Source organism: Dysidea avara, chromosome 12 (genome assembly GCF_963678975.1).
Source record: "Dysidea avara chromosome 12, odDysAvar1.4, whole genome shotgun sequence".
Classification (NCBI taxonomy): domain Eukaryota; kingdom Metazoa; phylum Porifera; class Demospongiae; order Dictyoceratida; family Dysideidae; genus Dysidea; species Dysidea avara.
The window spans coordinates 23,130,542-23,152,427 of record NC_089283.1 but is presented as its reverse complement, the minus strand read 5'-3'; the positions used below and the strand labels follow the sequence as shown (position 1 = coordinate 23,152,427).

General features: G+C 37.7%; 3 protein-coding genes and 1 long non-coding RNA gene across 12 annotated transcripts in view; 2 read left to right on the top strand and 2 right to left on the bottom strand.

Moving 5' to 3' along the window:
• Positions 1-2,324, bottom strand: part of LOC136241779 (uncharacterized) — a 118,034-nt gene extending 115,710 nt beyond the window's left edge. For all 3 annotated transcript variants that reach the window (XM_066033097.1, XM_066033087.1, XM_066033088.1), the window contains exon 1: positions 2,188-2,324. In XM_066033097.1, the coding sequence (XP_065889169.1) occupies positions 2,188-2,317 (130 nt within the window). In that variant the 5' untranslated portion in view covers positions 2,318-2,324. The remainder of the gene's footprint in view (positions 1-2,187) is intronic.
• LOC136241782 (uncharacterized) lies at positions 22-3,693 on the top strand. 4 transcript variants are annotated; one of them, XM_066033100.1, is made up of 3 exons: positions 22-763; positions 1,408-1,483; positions 3,291-3,693. In XM_066033100.1, exons 1-3 carry the CDS (start codon positions 652-654, stop codon positions 3,451-3,453), a joined length of 351 nt encoding a protein of 116 aa, XP_065889172.1. In that variant the 5' UTR covers positions 22-651; the 3' UTR covers positions 3,454-3,693. The 4 variants fall into 4 exon arrangements, 2 of the variants coding, with proteins under 2 accessions (XP_065889172.1, XP_065889173.1); XM_066033101.1 differs by having other exon boundaries at positions 23-757; XR_010694401.1 differs by lacking the exon at positions 22-763 and adding an exon at positions 798-1,353.
• A 4,300-nt stretch (positions 3,694-7,993) lies between these two features.
• LOC136240693 (uncharacterized) lies at positions 7,994-9,804 on the top strand. Of its 4 annotated transcripts, none has more exons than XR_010693926.1 (7): positions 7,994-8,626; positions 8,698-9,054; positions 9,107-9,218; positions 9,268-9,315; positions 9,371-9,421; positions 9,470-9,553; positions 9,607-9,804. It is a non-coding gene; the product is annotated as an uncharacterized lncRNA (long non-coding RNA). The 4 variants fall into 4 exon arrangements; XR_010693924.1 differs by having other exon boundaries at positions 9,268-9,319; XR_010693927.1 differs by having other exon boundaries at positions 8,698-9,059; positions 9,144-9,218; positions 9,268-9,319.
• A 3,313-nt stretch (positions 9,805-13,117) lies between these two features.
• Positions 13,118-21,548, bottom strand: LOC136240564 (phospholipid scramblase 1-like). Its single transcript, XM_066031562.1, has 7 exons — positions 21,304-21,548; positions 21,170-21,247; positions 14,374-14,566; positions 14,197-14,308; positions 13,905-14,007; positions 13,304-13,362; positions 13,118-13,255 (listed from the first exon to the last, which is right to left on the bottom strand). The coding sequence occupies exons 1-7, from the start codon at positions 21,428-21,430 to the stop codon at positions 13,190-13,192; spliced, it is 738 nt and encodes a 245-aa protein (XP_065887634.1). The 5' UTR covers positions 21,431-21,548; the 3' UTR covers positions 13,118-13,189.
• Between the last annotated feature and the right edge of the window lie 338 nt (positions 21,549-21,886).

The following is a 21,886-nucleotide window of genomic DNA, read 5'->3' as shown; positions in this document are numbered from 1 at the left end:
TAAATACCGTATGGATTTTAATCCAGTAAAGTGCAATACAAAGTACGAAGCATTGGCTACCATTTACTGGAACGGCAGCTTGTGAAACGTTTATTGAAGGTGTATAATTTAAGTAGCAAAAATATGTGCGAAAAATTGGTAGGTTGGAAATCGCTAATTAAGGTTAAAACGTTTCAGTGTCAATATTGTTGCTCACGATGGAGAGTATACATGAGACACGCGTTTGAGTCTCATTCTAGTCTACCAAGCTTTTCAGTGAATCAATGGTTGCATAAAAACTTTTTCGAAATATTCTACGATGAATTCGCACCTATCTCGTTATCAGTAAGATGATTTAAAGACAGTTCCTTCTATGGAAGTAGGAGGTGAATGCTTCTGATGCACCGATGGAAGTCAGCGCACAGAACGAGGTGCAGAGTTTTGATCATGTGGATGAACCAGACAGGTTTGCCTTAGGGGCTTGCTGCTCGTCATCTTCATCATTGCAGAACTCAGCTGCTCTCTATTTATTAACCTTAAAAGAAAAATACAAAGTTACTCAAAGAACTGTTGATTTTTCAGTTGACTAAATGAAACAATCTGTGGATATTATGGTCGACAATTTAAGTGCTGCTGTAAGGAAAGAAGTCACAGAAGTGAGTAACTTAAGAGATGAAGGTGCATCAAGAATACTTGCAGTGTTTTGAAAGTTCCCCAAATCCGTTCACAGGATTAGAGGCTCAGTACTTACAGTCCAAGTACATTGAAAAACATTTTGGTGAGGGTGAGTACATAAGGATGGAAGCCAAACATGCATGCATAAAAGGTGTTGCTCAAATCGGAAACTTCATAAATACTCCATATGCCGTAGCCCTCCGTCACCAAAGGATGCTAGTCTGGCGTGGCCGCCCCTTCGCATAAAGAGGAAGGGTCTGGTCACTCTAGCATACAAAAATTTGTGGCCTGTTACCAAAAACAGGTAACACCAATCAGATTGCGTTGTTGGTAATTACTGAATTTTTGTGACGTTTGTTTAGAAGTTGCCATAGATACTATGGAATTATGTAATGAGTGAAAGAGATTATTGTGAAGTTTCATGAAGATGAAATAATGATTGAAGCTGCTGGTAGTCGTCTATACCGTGTAACTGAGATCTGCTTACTTTGTATGGTCGTCAGATGTGTTATTCTTGTTTCCATTGTTGTGATGTCATTGTTTAATTACACTCCACCACTACAAATTTGTAATGCTAGAGTGACCAGACCCTTCCTCTTTATGCGAAAGGGCGGCTGCGCCAGACTAAAAGGATGCTGTGTGGAAATTTACAGAACTGAGATTTTTTGATTATGAGCAAATAGAGTCAGGCCCAAGTATGTATGTGAGCATATTCATAAATTTGTAGTTTTAAGGTATTATTCCATTTTGCAGGTGGTTTACCAAGTGAATTAGAACATGAACCGGATAGTATATACAACAGTCTCTCTTCAGCAGTGACAGTTTTAAGGTATTATATAACATGCAGAGTTGAATATCATTTTCTTACTAGTGACCTGTTACGTTTACACGTGTTACACATTTTATTTAAAGATCACCCTATTGTTGTATTTCTAATCATTGGCAAAGCATGTGACACACATCACTAAAAATGTCATGGATAACTAATCAGTTTAGATACCTACTTGTGGGTATATCTGTTGTATTTTAAATATCTCATTGGTGGGTAAGCTTCAAAGCATACTGTACGTGACATAGTCTAAATGTGCATGCGTACGCTAATGCAAATGAGCCTTTGTGTGCACTAATATGTGACCCACTGAGCGAAAACACGGTTTTCCTCAAACTTCATTTTATGATTTCTTTGTCTTTGAGAGGGAAAAACGAATGGGCTGTTAAAGTTTCAGCCTTATCTGGTTGGTACTTTTGGAATTATAACGGTAGACAGCGAGAAAAACAAAACAATCGATTTATACAGTGACTATACGAAAAATAAATTACAGGCACTCCTTTAATTGATCAAAAGTCATGAATGCAACAAGCTACGGAGTTGGGACTTGCACCATTGTGTTCGCCGTGAACTGGGACATTCATCAAGGTACAGTTTTCAGCCTCTATCCACTCATGCTTTCAAGCAAGAAGGCTGTTCAAGCTTAGAAACGGCAACGACAAAGTTACATTTTACCGCAACGGAAACAAACACGCATAACTCACGTTTCCTTCGTGGTACAAAAACAAAACAAAGATATTTCGTACGCTCCATGAAAAGGCGAATCCTCTGGTGTATTAGAGATTTCAATTCAAGTTTTCCATCACTGTTTACTGAAGCGATTAAAACGTACATAAAATTATTTTTGTAGTACACATTTTTTACCCAGTGTATTTCAATGGCATTTATCTCGAAAACAGGATTATGCAAAATAGCCGGGTTTTCGCTTAGCGGGTCACATATAACAAATGAGACCAAGGACATGTGTCCTGCATGGTTATCAAGGTGTCCTGATTTCACGGGTCCATGCGAATGTGTGTATACTAATACAAATGGGACCATGGACAAGTGTTCTGATTATCAAGGCATCTCTATCAGAGAGGTGTCCTGATTTCAGAGGTCTAAATGTGTTTGGATCATGGACAAGTGTTCTGATTATTAAGGCATCCTTATTGGTGAGGTATTCTGATTTCAGGGGTCCATATCAGGGTTGAAACTAGGTTGGGTCATCCAGATTGTCTGGGCCACATTTTGTCCAGGTCAAGCGGGTCTCATCTGTGTTATAGAATATCTGGATTGGAACATGTGCATGGGTTATGAATTAATTGACCTTGAAGGATTATGTTCGTCTTGATAGTGTACTAAAGTGTACATACTCTCGAAGCACAATTTTATCAGTATGATAAGAGTGCAGAAGTGTTTGGCATTGTATGTTGTTGTCTGTAGACTCACATGAAGACCCACTTATCAATTGCCAGCATGTACAAGCAAACTTGAAAGTTTAGTACAGAAGTCTAGTGTTAATATAACAATTATATTTTTCTCTTGTCGATGATCTCTGCTATAATGCTATCTGCAGTCAACAACACGTTTACAGTGCTCTGGGTGTAGACGCCTCTGTTGTAATAAAACTGGGTCTCATCTGGATTACTATCCGGTTTTAACCCTGGTCTAAATGTGTGTGCACTAATATGTTAATAAGTATCCAGTGTACTGTAATATTTTTTAGCTGAAATTTTCTAGGTTTCACATACACAAATATATATATATCACATTCATACTGAATCAGGTGTGTACATATGTAAAGTTATTCTTTGTCATGTTGCAGGCCAACGTGGGTTAAAGTTTATGGTGAAGAATATCATCGAAATGATTTTGTTCATCTTGGTTGGCAGCTTAATGATTTGCCACTGTTCACAAAAGTGAAGGACATCCTTGTCATAGGTGGATTGACTTTTTTCCAAGTAGAAAGTACAAAACTGTTGGGATAAATGGACACATTCATGGCTACCTTATTGAACATACCTACCAAACCTCTTCTCGTGTCTATATAAATGATTTGCCATCCAAACATATGGTAGCTGCTCATTCCTTCATTGGTAATACAAGACTATGTATCATCCTAAAATCACAGTTAGAGTTACTCAACATTACCAGAACTGCAACTTGATGAATGTTGTAATTGTCACATATTGTTTGTTGTAGTTATTACATCAACTGTGTAGTTATTACATGCGAGTGTCATTGTTACAGGAATATGTCACATGACAGTAGTAGTGCTGCTATTGTAACAGTGTGTTTGTCATTGTAACACACGACTGCTATTTTAACATTGGTATGTCAAATTACATATGCTGTATGTCATTGTAACAAAGTTGTTATATGTACACAGTTGTTGTAAATATCACATTTTGCTATTATAGCATTGTCGTAACTATTACATCAACTGTGTAGTTGTTACATGAGAGTGTCGTTGTTACAAGGGTATGTACTATTGACAGTAGTGGTGCTGCTATTGTAACAGTGTGTTTGTCATCGTAACAGATGACTGCTATTTTAACACTGGTATGTCACATTAAATATATGTTGTCCTAACGTAGTATGTCAATGTAACAAAGTTGTTTTATCAGTGTATACATCAATCAGTTCTCAATAAAGCTATATAGCTATTTAGCTCTATAAGGTCACATAGACTTAATTATTAGTTTCTCATTCTCCTGTACTCAAAATAGCAGTGCAGGAGGGTGGATTTTTATTTTTACTGACTAGTTAGCTGAATTAGCTAGCTAAAATGACTCATCTTAGACTGTTCTAGCAAGGTACCAACTTAAGAAGGTGCTGGATAGCTGCACTCAGCCACCAGTGGTATAAAAAAATCCTTGATGAGGTAAGAAAAATGGCCATGCGGGCAGGGATGAGAAACTACCAATTAAGTTTATATGGCCTAATGGTAGAAAGATTTTCAAACACTCTAATAAAGCTGTTTGTCAATTTTTGTATACAGTTCTTTGCATGAACAATGTTTCCATATGTTTATGTGCCTGAATATCATCCGTATAATGTCATGCACCTGAACTTTTTGATCATGTATGACTGATTGCTGCATGGACCAAACATTTATAGACAATTTGCCTATCATATAATTTTTAATTTTGTACATGCATGCATGTGCTCGTAAATCAGATGGCTAGCTACAGGATCAAGGCTGCCCAGGTCCAGTCATATTTTTTTTCTCCTTTCTGCAACTTTTCAAACATATCATATAACATCTTTCAGTACATACAGTACCAGACCTGCAAAACTTGTGCTGTAAAGCCTTAATAAAAATAAAACACTAACTTGGGGTTGTGTAGTTGCACACGCACGCCTGAGTCATATGGCTGTAATAAATTCATGTTTGGGATAATTTTAAAGCCTCATAATTACCTGCAACAAAGCACTTTTTGATAAACAGTTTTCTGGCTCCATGCACAATGCTACTAAATATTTGGGCAGCTGGCCCATACAACAAGAAGACACACTGCTCAGGTGAACACAAACAGACTATACATACATTAAAACTATTAATTTTACATGCAACATTTTACCAAGCATAGCAGTTAATGGTTGTAAAAGTTTAGGCCAAGCAGACAAACTTGATTACTTGTTTCTTATCCACAAAATTAGAGATTTGAATGCATGTGCACAGGTGGGAAGTCATATGCTTTTTATTATTGAAAAAAATGCTCCAAACACTGTCACAACTGCAAGCTATCTGTTGCTATAAAGGGTGGAAGAATGGCTAGGACTGTCCAGTGGCAGAGGAAGGTATGAAACGTTATGGGGGGCTGAGTATAATTATTGTGGCTATACATGCACAATGCGCAAAGCGCACTCAGAAAAGCATGCTCTCCTTCTAGGGGGGTCTGGGGACATGCCCCCCCAGAATTTTTTTGAAAAATAAGTGCTATGAGATTGAATCTGGAAGCAGTTTTAGCCAATAATCTTAATCACAGTAATGCTAGATAAATAGTCATATAGCTAGCTAGCAAGTAAGCATTGCTATAATTCAGCATTAAGCTATTAGTCGCTATACAGTGACCCTGTAAGCAAGCTGACAAGTGTATACGGTGTTGATCACGTGATACGTCTTATGACATCATAAAACACATTTGCTGGGGGGGGGGGGGGGGGGGCTCTGCCCCTGCTTTTTTGAAAGTTGTGGGGCTTTAACCCCTGTAGCCCCCTTCCGCCACCACTGCTGCCTGCATAACTAGCCGCAGTTCACAACCAAAGGGACATGCACCCCTCAAGATTGACTTGGTTGTGAACTAGCTGCAGTTCACAACCAAGTTCACAACCAGGCAAAGTTAACTCATGCACAGTTTATCGACAAGGGCTTTTCATGATGGTGGGCAGTCTAATTTTCATTATGAGGATTGAAATGTGTTAAGCTATATTTCAGAAATCATTTCTGAGCTGCATTTCACCCATGCACTGAAAATGAATGGTATAGCTACGTACATATGGCCACTGCTAGTTTTAAAATTAACTACTGTATGAGCATCACTGCTACTTGACTATCATTTTACATGCAAGCAGAGTCTCTGCTAATAATTGAGAAGCTCTGGCCATATAACCTGCATAAAGTCACTGGCATTCACAATTACACACAATTCAAAGATATATCATGTGGTAAAATATTGAACACCCTGCAGGCAGTGAATAACCGGCTGAATGGTTGACCTCACTGAATCAATTTTCATGGTCTAGAACTGCGGCACACAGAACTAGCTAGTTCACTATAGTCGGACTACATGCATACTAAGGCACACCCGAATCAGTTGTACATATCACAGAATATATATATATATATATATAAAATCTTAACAATGCAGCACACTGATCATGTAATTCAGCTTGCGTATACCATTTAGTATAAACACTAGCAGCATTTCTTGTCTTGTACAGATGACACTTGAACGGTCATGGCCTTCTTCAACTCCCGCAGACGTCGCTCATTGAAGTTGTGGTCCCAGAAAGGCACCCAGCAGAATATGACGTTGAACACAAACGAAAGCGGACAACACGCGGGTAATACACCGGAGGAAAACGAATATGCTTCACCTTCCGTTCTCCCTTCAGACGTAGCATGAAATCGTATTTCTACCACATCCAACCAACTAGCTGCAGTGAAACTAAATATCTGAATAAATTGTCTCTCCTTGTTTACTTTGTGTGTCACTAAGTGTTCCCCAGTGTCTACTTTCTCGATCGCTTGAGTGACGTCTTCCAGACATTCATCGGGCGTGGCACTTTCGATAATCCATCGTTCTCTGAACGAGTGTAGATTCTTAACACCAGGTATCCATACACCAGGTCTGATGAATGCTTGGATAGGAGCCTGAGCGTTAGCACAACAACAGTTCGCCATCCTTAACGGTCAATCAGTTACGCAATCATGCGCGGCTGACCACAAATCCTGTCAATTAAAAATTATCACGCGCAATGCACAGTTGTTGGGTTTCGTCAGCTTTATATATTCCTACGATAGGGAATATATAATCTATGTTGTTATTGTTATTGCTATTATCTACTTTACCAGTTAGGCACTGGAGGGTGTACACAGAAGGCAGAGCCTGTTCGAGGTGTGTTATCACACGACTGAGGAGGCCAATACAGAGAGTCAGAAACATGTAGAATGCAGAAAAAAAAATCTCAGCTGACCCAGTGGCGAGCCCAGTGGTGACTTGATGATTCCCCCACAACATGCAGTCTATACACTGTTAAAACAGGGAAGTAACAGTAACTATGGGGAGTAAAATATTTTACTCTGAAAGGGGAGTTCAGATTACTAGGAGAGTAACAGTAACCCACTAAGGGTAAAGAGAACTCCAAGTGAGTGAAAGCACCAAACTGAAGAGTTCCCATTACCAGCTAAGGTGACTAGTATATTACCACATGGTTAGGTTAGGTAATCCTAAGGCTGCAGCACATGTTGCTGCAGACCTTCAGTGCTGGTCACTGTAAAGCATTAATACAATAAATACTTTAGGATTAAGGAAGAAAATCCATGCCTCCTGGGGGAGACTGAGTGTGGCCCCGACTAGACATTGGGTGACCTGCAGTTCGATTCCTGGGGTTGGAGGGATTTTTTCCTTACTTTGGCCCCTTTTCTGTTACACCTTTTAAGCCATAAGTCACTAAGTCTAAGTCCTTGAAATTAGGTTAGGTAATCCTAAGGCTGCAGCACATGTTGCTGCGGACCTTCAGTGCTGGTCACTGTAAAGCATTAATACAATACAATACAATACAATACAATACATAGCTGAATGAGCCACATGCCGAGGTTATAGCTGTCTCACTATGATATTTTCTTCATTAACTAGCCAGTTCAATTCTAGCCACTCAATGTAAAAAGGAAAGTAATTATTTAGGCTTATATATATATATATATATTTGTTAATGTACAAACTCAATCATGAGTATATTCGTACATATGTAGTTAGCTACTTACAAATTTATATAATTGTTAAATAAATCAAGAGATGGAGCTTGGATAATATGATCATCTAGTTGGTTCCATAATTTTATTGTAAAAGGAAAGAAGGAGTTCATATAAGCATCTACCCTTGTTGGCAACTGCAGAAATCTTTGATGGTGACCTCTAGTTGTGGTGTTGCTTGGTCTAAACTGTTGGTGCACATTAATATCTACCATGTCATTAATTATTTTATACATTAGTGAGGCTCTCAAATTATTTCTTCGCTTCTCCAATGTGTGCCATTGTAAACTGTTCAACATTTCTGTCACACTAGCGGTTCTATTATAGTTATTCATCACAAACCTTGCTGCTCTTCTCTGTACCATTTCTAATTTATAGATGTTATGTTCATGGTATGGGGACCACACTGTACTGGTTCCAGCAATTTACTCATGTTTTATTTTACAGACTAACCAAGACATAGTGAAGGAAACAGACGGTACGAAAGCAAGAGGACGAATTGCTACTCAAGTGTCAAGAATATTTTGAAATACGTATGTGTAATTATTAAATACCATTTCTACTACAAGCGCATTATTTAGAGTGAAGATTATTACCATAGAAACGGCTTCTTTAACAACAGTGCGGTGTTGAGTAGTTGAAAGCGGTTTGCTTCTCTGAGGAATTGTAGTGCTTAAAAGGTGATACTAAAGTGTTTACTTGTTCGTGAATAATTACTGGACGTTCACTATCTCGTTCATTGTTTCTTCAGGTACGTTTGAGCTCATATCTGAGTCGTCTCGTGTGAAACGCCGGGTTTATTAAACTGGCTCCAACGGAAGTCACCACTGCTCATGAGGGTTTAGGCGCCTTATCGTGACACGGCAGAAATAGTTCAAGACTCAGGGAAAGAGAATAAAATTCGGCGGACTCGGTCGTATCACTGCATGACTTGCAAGTACTCAGCCCATCCAAGCTCACCGCTAGCTACTAGTATTCGGTGTGTAAGAAGTTGAAGACTTCAGAGAGGAGAGAAAAGCCACCTAGCTTAAACATGGCGTACATATCATGTCCGTCTCCTTTCAGCCTTTACTGATACGTTAGCAGCCGGACACAATGATATTGCCTGGTAAGGTCAGTAGCCTGTATCAATGTCAGTGTCTTTACATAATTACATGCAGATTCACTGGAATAACTGGTAATATGTATCGTCTGCAGTTAACAAGAATCTTTATGATACAATGTACATTGTGTGTCTTCGACTTCATCAACTTTCCAAGTTATTCTTGACCTGTAAGGAGATAATGTTTATAGTTACGTAAGCACATATTTACTTTTTTAGCACGGATGTCTCAATGTCATTGAGAACATAGAATTTAAACAACATCCAGTAGGTGTGTTAACATACAGTGACTATAGCATCAATTTGTAAACATATATTACAGGTGCCACAAGACATTAATGAACAAATAGACAAACAAAATGATGAACTCCAGGTAGCAAAAAAGTGTTGTTTTGCATGATAGCAACTGTACTTATTTTAGTTTACACTACCAATGCTGCTGGTCTGGCAGAATTGTTTTACAATTTTGTTGGCAACTGCGTGTGACATACCTTCAGCCATACAGGTAACAAGTATGTGATTGTTGAATATTTTTTACTATACTGCTATTTACTACAGCTGATAACATGTCATGTGGCAGGCAGTAACTCCAGTGAAGTGGCGGTGAAGCATCGTTTGCTGATGATGAAGCCTTGCTACTGAACTCTTTTTTCAGTGACTTTCCGCCAGTGACAATATTATAAAGCCGGATATTGTAAACATTTTGTTACAGTTTTGCTGTATGTCTTTAACATCATTTGAGATTTTATACGGAGTTATCTGCAGAATGTCATGGAGTAAAGGAAACGCCTTGCATGGTTATGTGAACTCTCCTAGAGTAACTCAAACTCCCTACAATAGATTTTTCAAAGGGTTCCTGTTACTCCTTTGCAGAGTGTTAGTTACTCTCCACAAAAATATAGGGGTGTTAAATCCTCCCTACACTGGGAACTCCCCTAGGGGAGTAACAGTTACTCCTTATTTTTAACAGTGTAGGCATGCGCTAAAGGAGCCACAACGGTAGCCGGGATCTGAGATCTTCTCTGCATTCAATCTGTACGGTGTAATCATTAACTTCTCGCCAGCAATGGGGTTTTACTAAATGCTATCCCACTAGAGACCTGTGAGGAAGCTAAAGCCTGTGAATACAAACAAGGAGTCATAAAGAAACACTAACTAGCTAACTTGAACGTTAAAGAAGAATGCAGAAAAATATACCCATCAAATGAATGAGAGATATGAATAGGCAACTATATTGCATGTAGCTAGCTATAATGTAAGGGTCAGAGTCTGCCGGGCTATTAAAGCATGTAAGGTCACAGCATGTTCATGCATCTCCCACCCACACCATGCACAACACTGAAGTGTGCATTGAGGCGTGCAGAGCTGCTAATTTTAATAAATTTACCAACATTTCATCACAAAAACCATCCTTATATGAGTACCTATCCCCACTCTCCCGGCAATCCAGGGAGGGTGGGGATTTGACCTGGTAGAAACTGAAGTCAAATTCCCCAACCATAGTAACTTAGGTCAAACCCCCACACCTATGATGTGAGGATAAGAAAGGATTGGGGATGGAGTTTTGGTATTATTACGTGCCACAAGTAAAAACTTCACTACTTGCTAAAACTCCCCACCCTCGGGAACTTTTAAGCTTCAAATCCCTTCCTAAAACCTAACATTTCCCGTACTGGGGAAGTGGGGCTTAACCGAACATTGATAGGTGTATAAAACTTAGTAGCTACAGCAAGTCACCAAGAGTTAGCTATACTCTTGATACACCACAGTACATCCGCGGTAGCAGTCTAGAATGAAAAGTGCTCACACATGCATTTGTACTATTAATACATGTCAACCTACTGCACATCATGCGTATACTGTATTATGGCAAGAACTTATTTTCTGTCGCTCAAATGACAAATAAGCTAGCCATGATTAACCATGACAAAACAACATCTCTATAGTTACTGCTGAGCAGTAATTCACACTATTTGTTTTTCATATATACCATCCAACTTTTTGCACTATACCATGCATGATCTAAAACACAAGTCTTAAGCTATTTAATTGTTAAAATATCAGAAAGAAATGTACATATTATGTGTACTTACAGGACTCAGTTTTAGATAGACCAATACCGAGTTAGACACTCTCCTCTCTATTATGGACTCTTGGTGACACTGAACCTATTCTCGGTTTTGTTAATCAAATGTGCAAAACATGTGGACCATTACAAATGAAGTATATAGAGCTCCCTCAGTTATAACATACCTAGGATTCCCTATATAGGTATGTTATAGCTAGGAAGCTCTATAGCTATACTTCATTTCTAACAGTGCGCACATACTATGCACATGATCAACAAAACCTCAGTGTCACACGTAGTTAGTCTATGTAAGGATAGTATATAAAATATATATATGCATGTACGTAATTAGTGGGCTAAATTGTACAACACTCCACAATGAAGCATGTAGATATAATATAATATGGTACATCACATTACATGTGTCATATAATATGGTACATTACATTACATGTGTCATATAATATGGTACATTACATTACATGTGTCATATAATATGGTACATTACATTACATGTGTCATATAATATGGTACATTACATTACATGTGTCATATAATATGGTACATTACATTACATGTGTCATATAATATGGTACATTACATTACATGTGTCATATAATATGGTACATTACATTACATGTGTCATATAATATGGTACATTACATTACATGTGTCATATAATATGGTACATTACATTACATGTGTCATATAATATGGTACATTACATTACATGTGTCATATAATATGGTACATTACATTACATGTGTCATATAATATGGTACATTACATTACATGTGTCATATAATATGGTACATTACATTACATGTGTCATATAATATGGTACATTACATTACATGTGTCATATAATATGGTACATTACATTACATGTGTCATATAATATGGTACATTACATTACATGTGTCATATAATATGGTACATTACATTACATGTGTCATATAATATGGTACATTACATTACATGTATCATATAATATGGTACATCACATTACATGTGGAGCCATCACATAAATACATCAGTATGCATCACTTAATTAGCTGCAATAATCAAGTTTTAAATCAAATTGAATTGGCTCAGTATGGTAACTTGTTTCTGTCATAGTTTGCCTTTAATGCATGCACATGTGTGAGGCCACAAGCAAAAGAAATAAGCAATCCCACAAGCTGATTGGTCCTGTTGTCGTTCCAGTTCATATATTTGCAAAAATTACATGGGGTAAAATCAATATGTATGCAAACTCTAACATACACTTTTTACTATATATTATTATAGCTGGTGACATTGGTACTGTATATATATATAGTATGATAAAATTTTGTTGATGGACTGTGTCTAATTCCATTACAATGTTCAAGTTCAATACATTATAACAGGAATGATCTTGCATCTTTTGTCCTTTTGCATGTGTTTGGCCCCTCCCACACATACAAAAGGTAAGGATACGATCACATGAAGTACAGCAGAACATGGAGGGTGTCTGAAACTGGTTAGGTAATTAATTATATGTACTAGGCACCCGGCGAAGGATCAGATTAAGATTCAACCACCCTAATAGAAGCCACGTTGTTTTTTTAATTAGAAGTAGCTACTTATAATATGCACGTCTAAAAGCTTATCTCAGGGAAATCTAAAAAAATTATTTTGGCACCTCCAGCTAGACTCCAGAATGGTACCGATGTCTGTTGTACACTTTTAACTTCACATTGCCCCACACCTTTTGTCTTTAGCCTCAGGGCTGCTTCATTGTCCAACACTGTGCCAGCATAAGCAGCTTATTAATATAACTCTTTCCATATGCTAAGAAAATGTCAGCTTTTTGGTGATAATTGCTAGCTACCTGATTCAATTTAGACGGCTACAAAATTCCTTGGGAAGTGGCCTGCTCCCTACACTCCACATGCTATTATGATTGTGCATGGAGCAGGGAGTTTGGAAACTATGCGGTCACCTCCTGGAGCCACCCACGACAGAAAGTTAAATACATCAAATTGAATGACAATTAATTCAGTTATAACAAAAATTATGCAAATATGTGCACAATGGCCTCGATATGTCTCAATGGCCACCACCACCACTTCCGCCATGACCACCACTCTGCTGCCGTTCAAAAAACATAAAATCCTGAGAAACATTGCATTTGATAATAATAGGATAAAACATACAACTTACAATGAGCATACAAGCTCCGATCATCACAGCCTTCAACTTTACATCAAGGTCCATTGGAACTAAAGCAAAACATGTTATATAATTTACACATTAGCTATACAGACATAACTTGTAGTTGTATGCAATAAAATAGGCACAACTATAATATACAGTTTTGTAGTTTTAGCACAGTTATAGGCATGCAACCTTACAGGACAAGCAACAAGAAAAAGGTTAACAGCGTCTGTCCTAAAGCTATGGCATTTTTGCTGTCATTTCATCAGCACTTCAGTAACTGTAATTCAACCAATTCTTCACTATTTTGTTGTACTGTAAATAAAGCATTAGTATTAGTAATAAGCACTATCAACTCATATGACCAAGAGCTCATAATATTAATACAGCCAACCGTTAATAACGTTTGTTCTTAATATTAATACATTCTCAACTGTACCATTAGTAACATTAGCTCATATATGTATCAGTAACTCTTCAAAAAGATACGACTAACTTAACGCATGTTTTATAGTGTTGTGTATGCAAAATCAAATGGAAAAACAACTGTGACAATTCAATACCCCATCACCGATTAATTAATTAAGTGGTATTATTATGTGCTTACACTGAATTCCAAAATTATCAGCACTGGTGAAGAACTCTTTAACAAGACCAGACCACTGTTTTGAAATCTTCCCAACCCGATGAGTCCCATCAATACTTGTTATCTATGGATGAAATAATAAACGATATACCTAAACCATATGTAACATAATAAGGTCACCTATATCCTCCTCAACTAGCTACCTGACCTATTTACAGCCACCTCTTATGGAAAAGTATATAACATTTGGTATAGTTCATCAAATTTGTTTGACTTCCACAATACAGTGGACAGTACAGCTCATCTTGTGTACCTGAAATTCAACGTCAGCACAACATCGACATGTACAGAGAGGTCCCTTAATCTTCAGAACAGGTTCATGTGATCCGTTCTCAATAGTGAAAATAGGGTACAGAAAAGTGCAACTACACAAAAGAACACATGCATATTAACTACTAGCATGGTTCATTTCTTTTGCAAGCATTCTTACTCTTGTTTCACATATCCCACAATTTGTCCAGGGGGTGCCTGCACTTCCAGCTCTTGCAGACAGCAGAAACAACACCACGCAGAACATCGCAGTGGTCTTTCCAAGTGAATAACTTCTACACCATTGTTGTCCTTTATAGACATGGAAAAAGGTCTATTCTCTTTGAAACACTGGCGTGCAAAGCAGGAAGAATCTACAAGTAAAATTATTTACTAATAGACTTGTACTGAAATTTGAAATAGCTATTATACAACATTCTTGTTTTAAAAAGTATATTTGACAAACTAGTTGACTGCTTTAGTTTAACCTCATGGCAGTCGGCAATAGCCATTCTTCCCTACCAGAGCACACACACATCACAACAATAAACACAGTACAAAACACAACCACTAGACAACCATGTTACACATACAATAATATAAATAACTATGCTATACACAAGTTAATTTAAGTAAAGTTCTTAACAGAGGATATAAATTCATCATAATTACAAGTAACACATGTGGCATCAGTGAGAGAATTCCACCAAGAAGTGGCACATGAACAGGAAAAGTTTTTGCTTATTGTGTATCGTATAGAGGAAAAACTTTGGCAGGGATAAACTTTGGCAAATAGCAAGCTAAATTGCATTTGGCGAAATAAACTTTAGCAAATTCAAGCTCAATTTTTAGCTAATCTGAGGCGCTACAAGTAATTGGCAAGATAAACGTTGGTGAATTTGTAGCAAATCGCCAAAGTTTTCCCCCACCAAAGTTTCCCTTTATACACGGTATGATTAATTCTAAGCTAAGTAAGTATCAATTACTTTCATTTACCATTCACCACATTTTTGTTAAACTAGTAACAATGTGCAAGTTGTGTAAAAGTACGTACCATATGACAGGAAATTTCGACAAAAGAAAAGGTTGACAAATAAGTACATTTTCATCAACTTTTAACTTGTCAAATAAGTGCTTGCAAAAAGTACATGTTTAGATCTGATTTCTTGATTTTCACCAACTCATCAACTGTGGATTTCTCAAATTTTTCTTCTATCAAAATTTCCTTTTGTATGGTAGCTGTCTCTGTTTCCAAGATAGTCAGCACAAAACAGATACTATTAGGCCTTTAGGTTTGTTAAATTTCCTGTCACCTTTTAGTAAGGGTAGCAGAGTGCTAAAATTTCGTGAGCCTTCAAAATGTCAACAATACACTGTTCACCAGCTAACTAGTTTCAAACAACAAACTAACTACAATGGATGCTTTAAAAGATCGCAAGTTTTTTTTTTCATAAGTGTAACAGATGACAACAAGCACTTTCCGAGAAATTATTTAACACTTATTCAAGGAGTTTGATTCTGCAAATACACCTCCATAATGGCTTTGATTGCTGTAGTGGAATAGCTGGGCATAGTTGACTGCTCTATTAGAGTATCTCAACTCAAAACTAAAGGCAAGAGAGCAACAAGTCCTGTCAGAAGAATGATAAGGCGACTGTTCAATTAGAGTATTTTACTATCAAATGTACATTCTATTAGAAAACAAAGTTCTCTCCTAAGTACAGGGATCACAAAGGGCTTTGTTTCTCATCAAATAATATCAAACAGAAACCAATATCAAATTTCCATCACAATGACTAGCTGTACAGTCAAGCTTACTGTGACACATACAAGCATTCGGGCCAATGTTACAGTCTTAAATGAGTAAGATGTCCCATGGGCCAAAGATGCACCTTTTGTATACCACAGAAGAAGCAAAGCACGCATTATAAAATTAAAATTATGTTTCACTTCTCTCCTTGCATGCAAGTATGATTTGCAAGCAGCATCTATAATGGATTGTTATTTTTATACCAAACCAAACTCATTATACCTTTCTTTGTTGAATCACTTAAAACTGCTACTTCAACATCTCATGATCGTAATAAGTGCCTCTAAAATTATTTATCATTTTATTATCGCTTTACAGTTTTAGAGCTATTACAACTATTTCTAAATGTTTCTGTTACATTTCTAAAGGTCTTAATGGTAAGATTTAACAATGAAACTTTGCAGGAAAGTGATTGCCTATTTGCTATGAAATAGGTAGCTGGACTGAAACTACATCTAGCTAGCTACCAGACTCCAGATTGGAACCCCCCCATCTTTAGAAGTCCGTATCTTCCCCTGTGGTAATTGTGAACCTGCTTTCCATAAATTGTTTTTAATTTGCAACACACACTATGCATAGATCTAGACTTTCACTTGACATAATTTTATTGCACACAATTTTTGAGCCACTTCAGTTGTATACTTCACTGGTATAGTTGACTGCTCCATTAGGGAACCTCACGCAAGCTCGAGTAAATGATGATAACATCATGATTTGACAGTTACATGTACAATATAATTACAAGGGATCAGGAGTCTAGTCTCAGGATCAGGGGTGGAGAAATAGGGGGGCATGGGGGGAACTGCCCCACTTTTACAAGTGGATGGGGTAGTGCCTTTTTCCAATGCTCATGCAGTTGCTAAAGTAAAGTAACTGTTGTAGCCATTAGCCTACTTACTTTGCCTCGATTTCCTAGAATTTTTGCTAAGGATTATGCAAGAATGGAATACAGTGCTGGGAGTGTACAAGATCGAGATACTCTGTAGCAGTGTTTATTCTAGGGCTGTTAGGGGGGGAACTTTCCCCCCCCCCCTAAAATCTCAGACTCACCCCCCTGAGTATCTAATATTAGGTTAAGCTTGTTTTTATTAAAATGACACACTAAAACTTATCAAAAATGATCTCAGATTCAATCTCAGAGTGGTTAATATGTAAAAATTTCGCAGGTTAACAAATGCAAATACAACCTTAAAATGCTGCCTCTCAGATTCAGTATCAAATACATTAATAAACTCATGCATATCAATATCTGAGAGCCCAAGTTTACCCAATATAGAAAAAAAACTCTCCTTACATTCAATCTCAGGTGTGATTTGTAAAAATTTTCTACTTTCAAAATGGCATGTACAGCCCCAGATTTAATCTCAGAAAGCCTGATTTTGAAAAACTTCTTGTATTGTAATAACCCACATGAAAATGCCCTAGTATTTAATTTCAAACACCTTAATTATTTCTTGGAAGACATCCACCCATGCAGATCTTGTAATTTACTATAATTGTGGTATCATATGTACAATGATAGTTAATACTCGCCAGATGATATGGTTGGTAGAGATTGATGTAGGAGTGTGTATATTATGACATAACAATGTAATACACAGCATATCTAATGTTGAATCTTTACAATTTGTGTGCAATCAGTCTTCATACACACAATCACAAAAATCAATCAAATCAACATTCATGCATGACACAGCCTTACATGACTAACCAGTATTTAGCAAACTACCTCAACTGTTTTGCATAGTTGTGAACTTGGACAACTATATAACAAACTTTCACCTAGTCACTCCCCAAATTCCTGATCCCTCCCCCCCCAAAGGAGAAATCCTAGAATAAACACTGCTCTATAGAGCACTATTCTAATAGAACATTCAGAAGAATCGGTGTTGCTATGCGATTAATTCAATCTGTCTCCATTAACACATTATATCTATACGTAATCAAGAGCATGAGTCTGTCTGAAATGTCTTAATTTACTACAGCAGCATCTTAATAATAGTCATTGTTATAATAATAATCTATTTGAGTGCACATGTACTACTGAAAATACTCTCAGATTCAATCTCAGAACATTCAAATCTCAAAACTTTCCTGTGGGGGCATGCCCCCAGACCCCCTAGTATTGGCTTCATGTGCTGGTGTGCTTCGTACAGTTAATGATTTTAAAACACTTTGCAACTTAGAGCCACCCCAGATGACTTGTCCCCCCACTTTTGAGATGCTATGAACAACTCCACATGCTTCAGGATCGATCCTGGTTAAAGTATGGGACGTAGCGTTAGCATCTCAAAAGTGAGCAGTGCAAATGGGCCGAAGCACACATATATTGTTGACAGGTTTATAGGGGTACTGTGTAAGGAACTTCCAGATTGTAGCTGTGAAACTACAACTTACAGAACAAATTATGGTTTTCAAACCAATTAAGGTTTCTTGTGAATTAAGGCTATTTTAGTGTACCTTCTTATCAACTTTCCTTCAAGATTTTTCAATAAGTACTCTTTAATTTCACTACCAACCATCCCATAAGTTTAAATTATTCTTAAAATCTTCTGTAAAGATGGTTTCTAAAATATTCGTGGAAATTTTTGAACACTCAGTCTCCTAAAGCAGAAAATGTTTTTGCGTATGCGGGTTAGCATGCAGATTCTAGTAGCTAAATTTGTGGAATCCCCGATATAAGAAAACATAGTAACTCCTTGAAATGAGGCAAAAATGGAAGGTCTAAAGTGCAGTTACAAGGCAATTAATTTTAACCACTGTTTTACAAACATGTTTATGTTGAGGGAAGCACCCTTGCAGCTAGGTTATGCCTTTTTTTTTGGTGCCACCCTGTCATTTTGACAAATTAGAAAAATAATAACATAGGTGTAGTATCTATGATAATGATAATAATAATAATAACTTCAGTACAGATGATTGGGTTTAGGATAGGGTGGATTGAATCATGATACTACACCAACCATCACTCAATCCACCCACATGTTACAATGCGGGGTGGGGGAAGACAGGATGTTACATGACAGCCACAGGCATGCAGTCTCCCGTGATCAGATCTAGAGCGTTGTGTGGCCACGCCCCAAATTACTAGAGCAGATCAGGTATTTCCGACCACCATGTATTTTCAGACGTAATATTTCCTAGAGGAGCAACAAGACTTGATCAATTATTACACTATTATGAAGACCTATGACTATAACCTCCACATATAAAATATAAAATGATTTGGTTATATGTGTGGCTGCAGTGACTTTGGAAAGCCACTGTCCAAAACATCGATGCTCGGACAACAGCATGTGCGCTCGGACACCACCCTCTACACCCTTCCCATGCAACTTCAAAAGCTATTGTGTGGTACTGATTGATAGAGCTAACCTTGAGCTACCCCATGATATGAGCAGATTAGATCTTTATTAACTGGTATTGTAGATAGCCGGTTTTTCCCAGAGGTGGTAACTTGATCAAACGTCGGATGCAAAAAATTATTTTATTTTCGGACTTTTCAATTATTTGTGATAATTTTGATATTTTATGACTCAGTAAATCACTACCTTGAAAAGTTTCAAATGCAGCAATTGAGACACAGGTATAGGGTGTTTTTCGTCAATTCTAGGTGGAAGAAGACAAACTACGTATAGAGTACGTCTGCACAAATTAGCTAAATAAGGCCACTCCTCTTACTCATTTGACATTTTTGATATTATTAAAGCCAATTTCAGGTAGTGGAGGGCAGCAGTAAACTGTAACAGTGTGTGAAACCTCGATACTGCATATATGACTGTTCTATTAGAGCAGTTTATATTTTGAGAGCATTTAGCTCATTAAATTTTGCAGCTTTTTGTGTTTGCATGACCCAACATCTATGACTTGTTCCAGAACAGATTCTAGAAAATATAGGAGCTTACAACACGAAAGTTAACAAATGAAATGCACTCAATCTATAAACTATTCTAATAGAACAGTCATATATGCAGTAGCGAGGTTTTACACACTTGTGCAGCTTATTGCTGACCTCCACTATCTGAAATTGACTTTACTACTATCAAAAATGTTAAATGAGTAAGAGGAGTTGCCTTATTTAGTTAATTTGTAAAGATGTACTATACTGCAGCTATATGTAGCTTGTCTTCTTCCACCTAGAATTGACGAAAAACACCCTATACCTGTGTTTCAATGGCTACACTTAGAACCTTTAAGCTAGTGCTTTACCAAAAGTCATAAAATACCAAAATTATAATAAATAATTGAAAAGTCCAAAAATAAAACGATTTTTTGCGTCCGACGTTTGATCAAGTTACCACCTCTGGGAAAAACCGGCTATCTACAATACCAGTTAATAAAAGTCTAATCTGCTTATATCATGGGGTAGCTCAAGGTTAGCTCTTATCAATCACTATCACACAATAGCTTTTGAAGTTGCATGGGAAGGGTGTAGAGGATGGTGTCCGAGCTCACATGTCATTGTCCGAGCATCGACATTTTTGGACAGTGGCTTTCCAAGATCACTGCAGCCACACAATATAACCAAATCCTTTTATATTTTATATGTGGAGGTTATAGTCATAGGTCTTCATAATAGTGTAATAATAATTTTTTTTTAGGTTAATAAAAAGATAATAATATAAATCAATAACAAACACTTAAACAGTGGGCAGAGAGGCAAACTCTGCCCAGTCCTGGGATGTTGGTATTGTTGCCATTACAGAAGCAGCATTGCCACGTTGAACATCAATGGCAACCTTTCTGAATCAAAAATTGGGTGGCCCTATTATCACCAGACTGTTCCATTACCCGGGAACCTATCCGCCTCACTAATGAGCGTGCACATGATCCCCAAGCACCCAGGGTCTCAACACATAAAGGGGAGAAGTGAAATGATGGAATCAGAGAAGAATACTTTCTGAACTTAGCTGACTCGGCAGAGTTTGCCAGCCGGCTGGCACCACTTCAGTGCAGAAGTAGATAAATTAGATGGGGCCAGGGTGTCTGAACAGGTAAAGTCCCAGAGCAGGGTAAGCCCCGTAACCAAGGAATCAATGACATGCCATCTAGCCTCTGGTGTAATAAATGATCGAGTCTTGTTGTTCCTCTAGGAAATATTGCGTCCGAAAATACATAGTGGTCGGAAATACCTGAGCTGCTTTATGTGATAAACTGACTCACCGACCTTCTTCAGCGAAGTAGAACTGTTGTCCCAGAGAATTTCGCAGCCGATAGTCATTTCTTGTAACACATCCAGTCAGAACTATTGATAGGAAAAAAACTACAGTGACAAGTGTATAGCCTAGTTGGCTAGCTAACTTTCCGTCAGTTCCAGCTGTTGATTGACAAGCACCTGATCCAGTTGAGTTAGATACTCTAAGCCTGGGGGACAACCTACTGGTGCTTGTGGAGCAGGCATCCAAGGATCTTCCTGCTTCTCCGCCATGTCATCAAAACCGAAAAATTTGAAAAACCTGACCTTTTGTGTAAATGTGATGCTTATATGGCTTCAGACGCCTACATTTCGCGAGCCCAGCCGTATCAAACTGTCGACCTGAATCCTAGCTGCTGCAGGGGCGGAGAGTTGCCTCCCCCCACTCTCAACAGAGGAGGGCAGTGTCCCCTCACTTTTTCCAATGCCCAGTTGCCAAAGTAAAGCAACTATTGTAGTCATTAGCAACTTACTTTGCCTTAATTTACTGGGATTTGTGCTAAAGGTTATGCCTCGGTTATGCCAGAATGGAGTACTGCATGAATCAGTGCTGGGAGTGCACAAGATCAATATACTCTAACAGAGCAGTCACCTAACTACTCTAATAGAACATTCAGCGAAATCAAAAGTTGATCCTGCTGTGCCAGCTTGTCCAAAAGTTTGTATAAAGCTCTTACTGGTTCCCCAGGT

Bases quoted from the DNA above. Each gene is read 5' to 3' on its own strand.
- LOC136240564 (XM_066031562.1), bottom strand. From the start codon at position 21,430: ATGGCGGAGAAGCAGGAAGATCCTTGGATGCCTGCTCCACAAGCACCA. The intron at 21,248-21,303 runs GTTAGCTAGCCA...TCCTATCAATAG, and splicing joins ACAGCTGGAACTGACGGAAA to TTCTGACTGGATGTGTTACA. The intron at 13,363-13,904 runs GTAAGCACATAA...GTTTTGCTTTAG, and splicing joins TGATAATTTTGGAATTCAGT to TTCCAATGGACCTTGATGTA.
- LOC136241782 (XM_066033100.1), top strand. From the start codon at position 652: ATGAAGGTGCATCAAGAATACTTGCAGTGTTTTGAAAGTTCCCCAAAT. The intron at 764-1,407 runs GTGAGTACATAA...TCCATTTTGCAG, and splicing joins TGAAAAACATTTTGGTGAGG to GTGGTTTACCAAGTGAATTA. The intron at 1,484-3,290 runs GTATTATATAAC...GTCATGTTGCAG, and splicing joins TCAGCAGTGACAGTTTTAAG to GCCAACGTGGGTTAAAGTTT.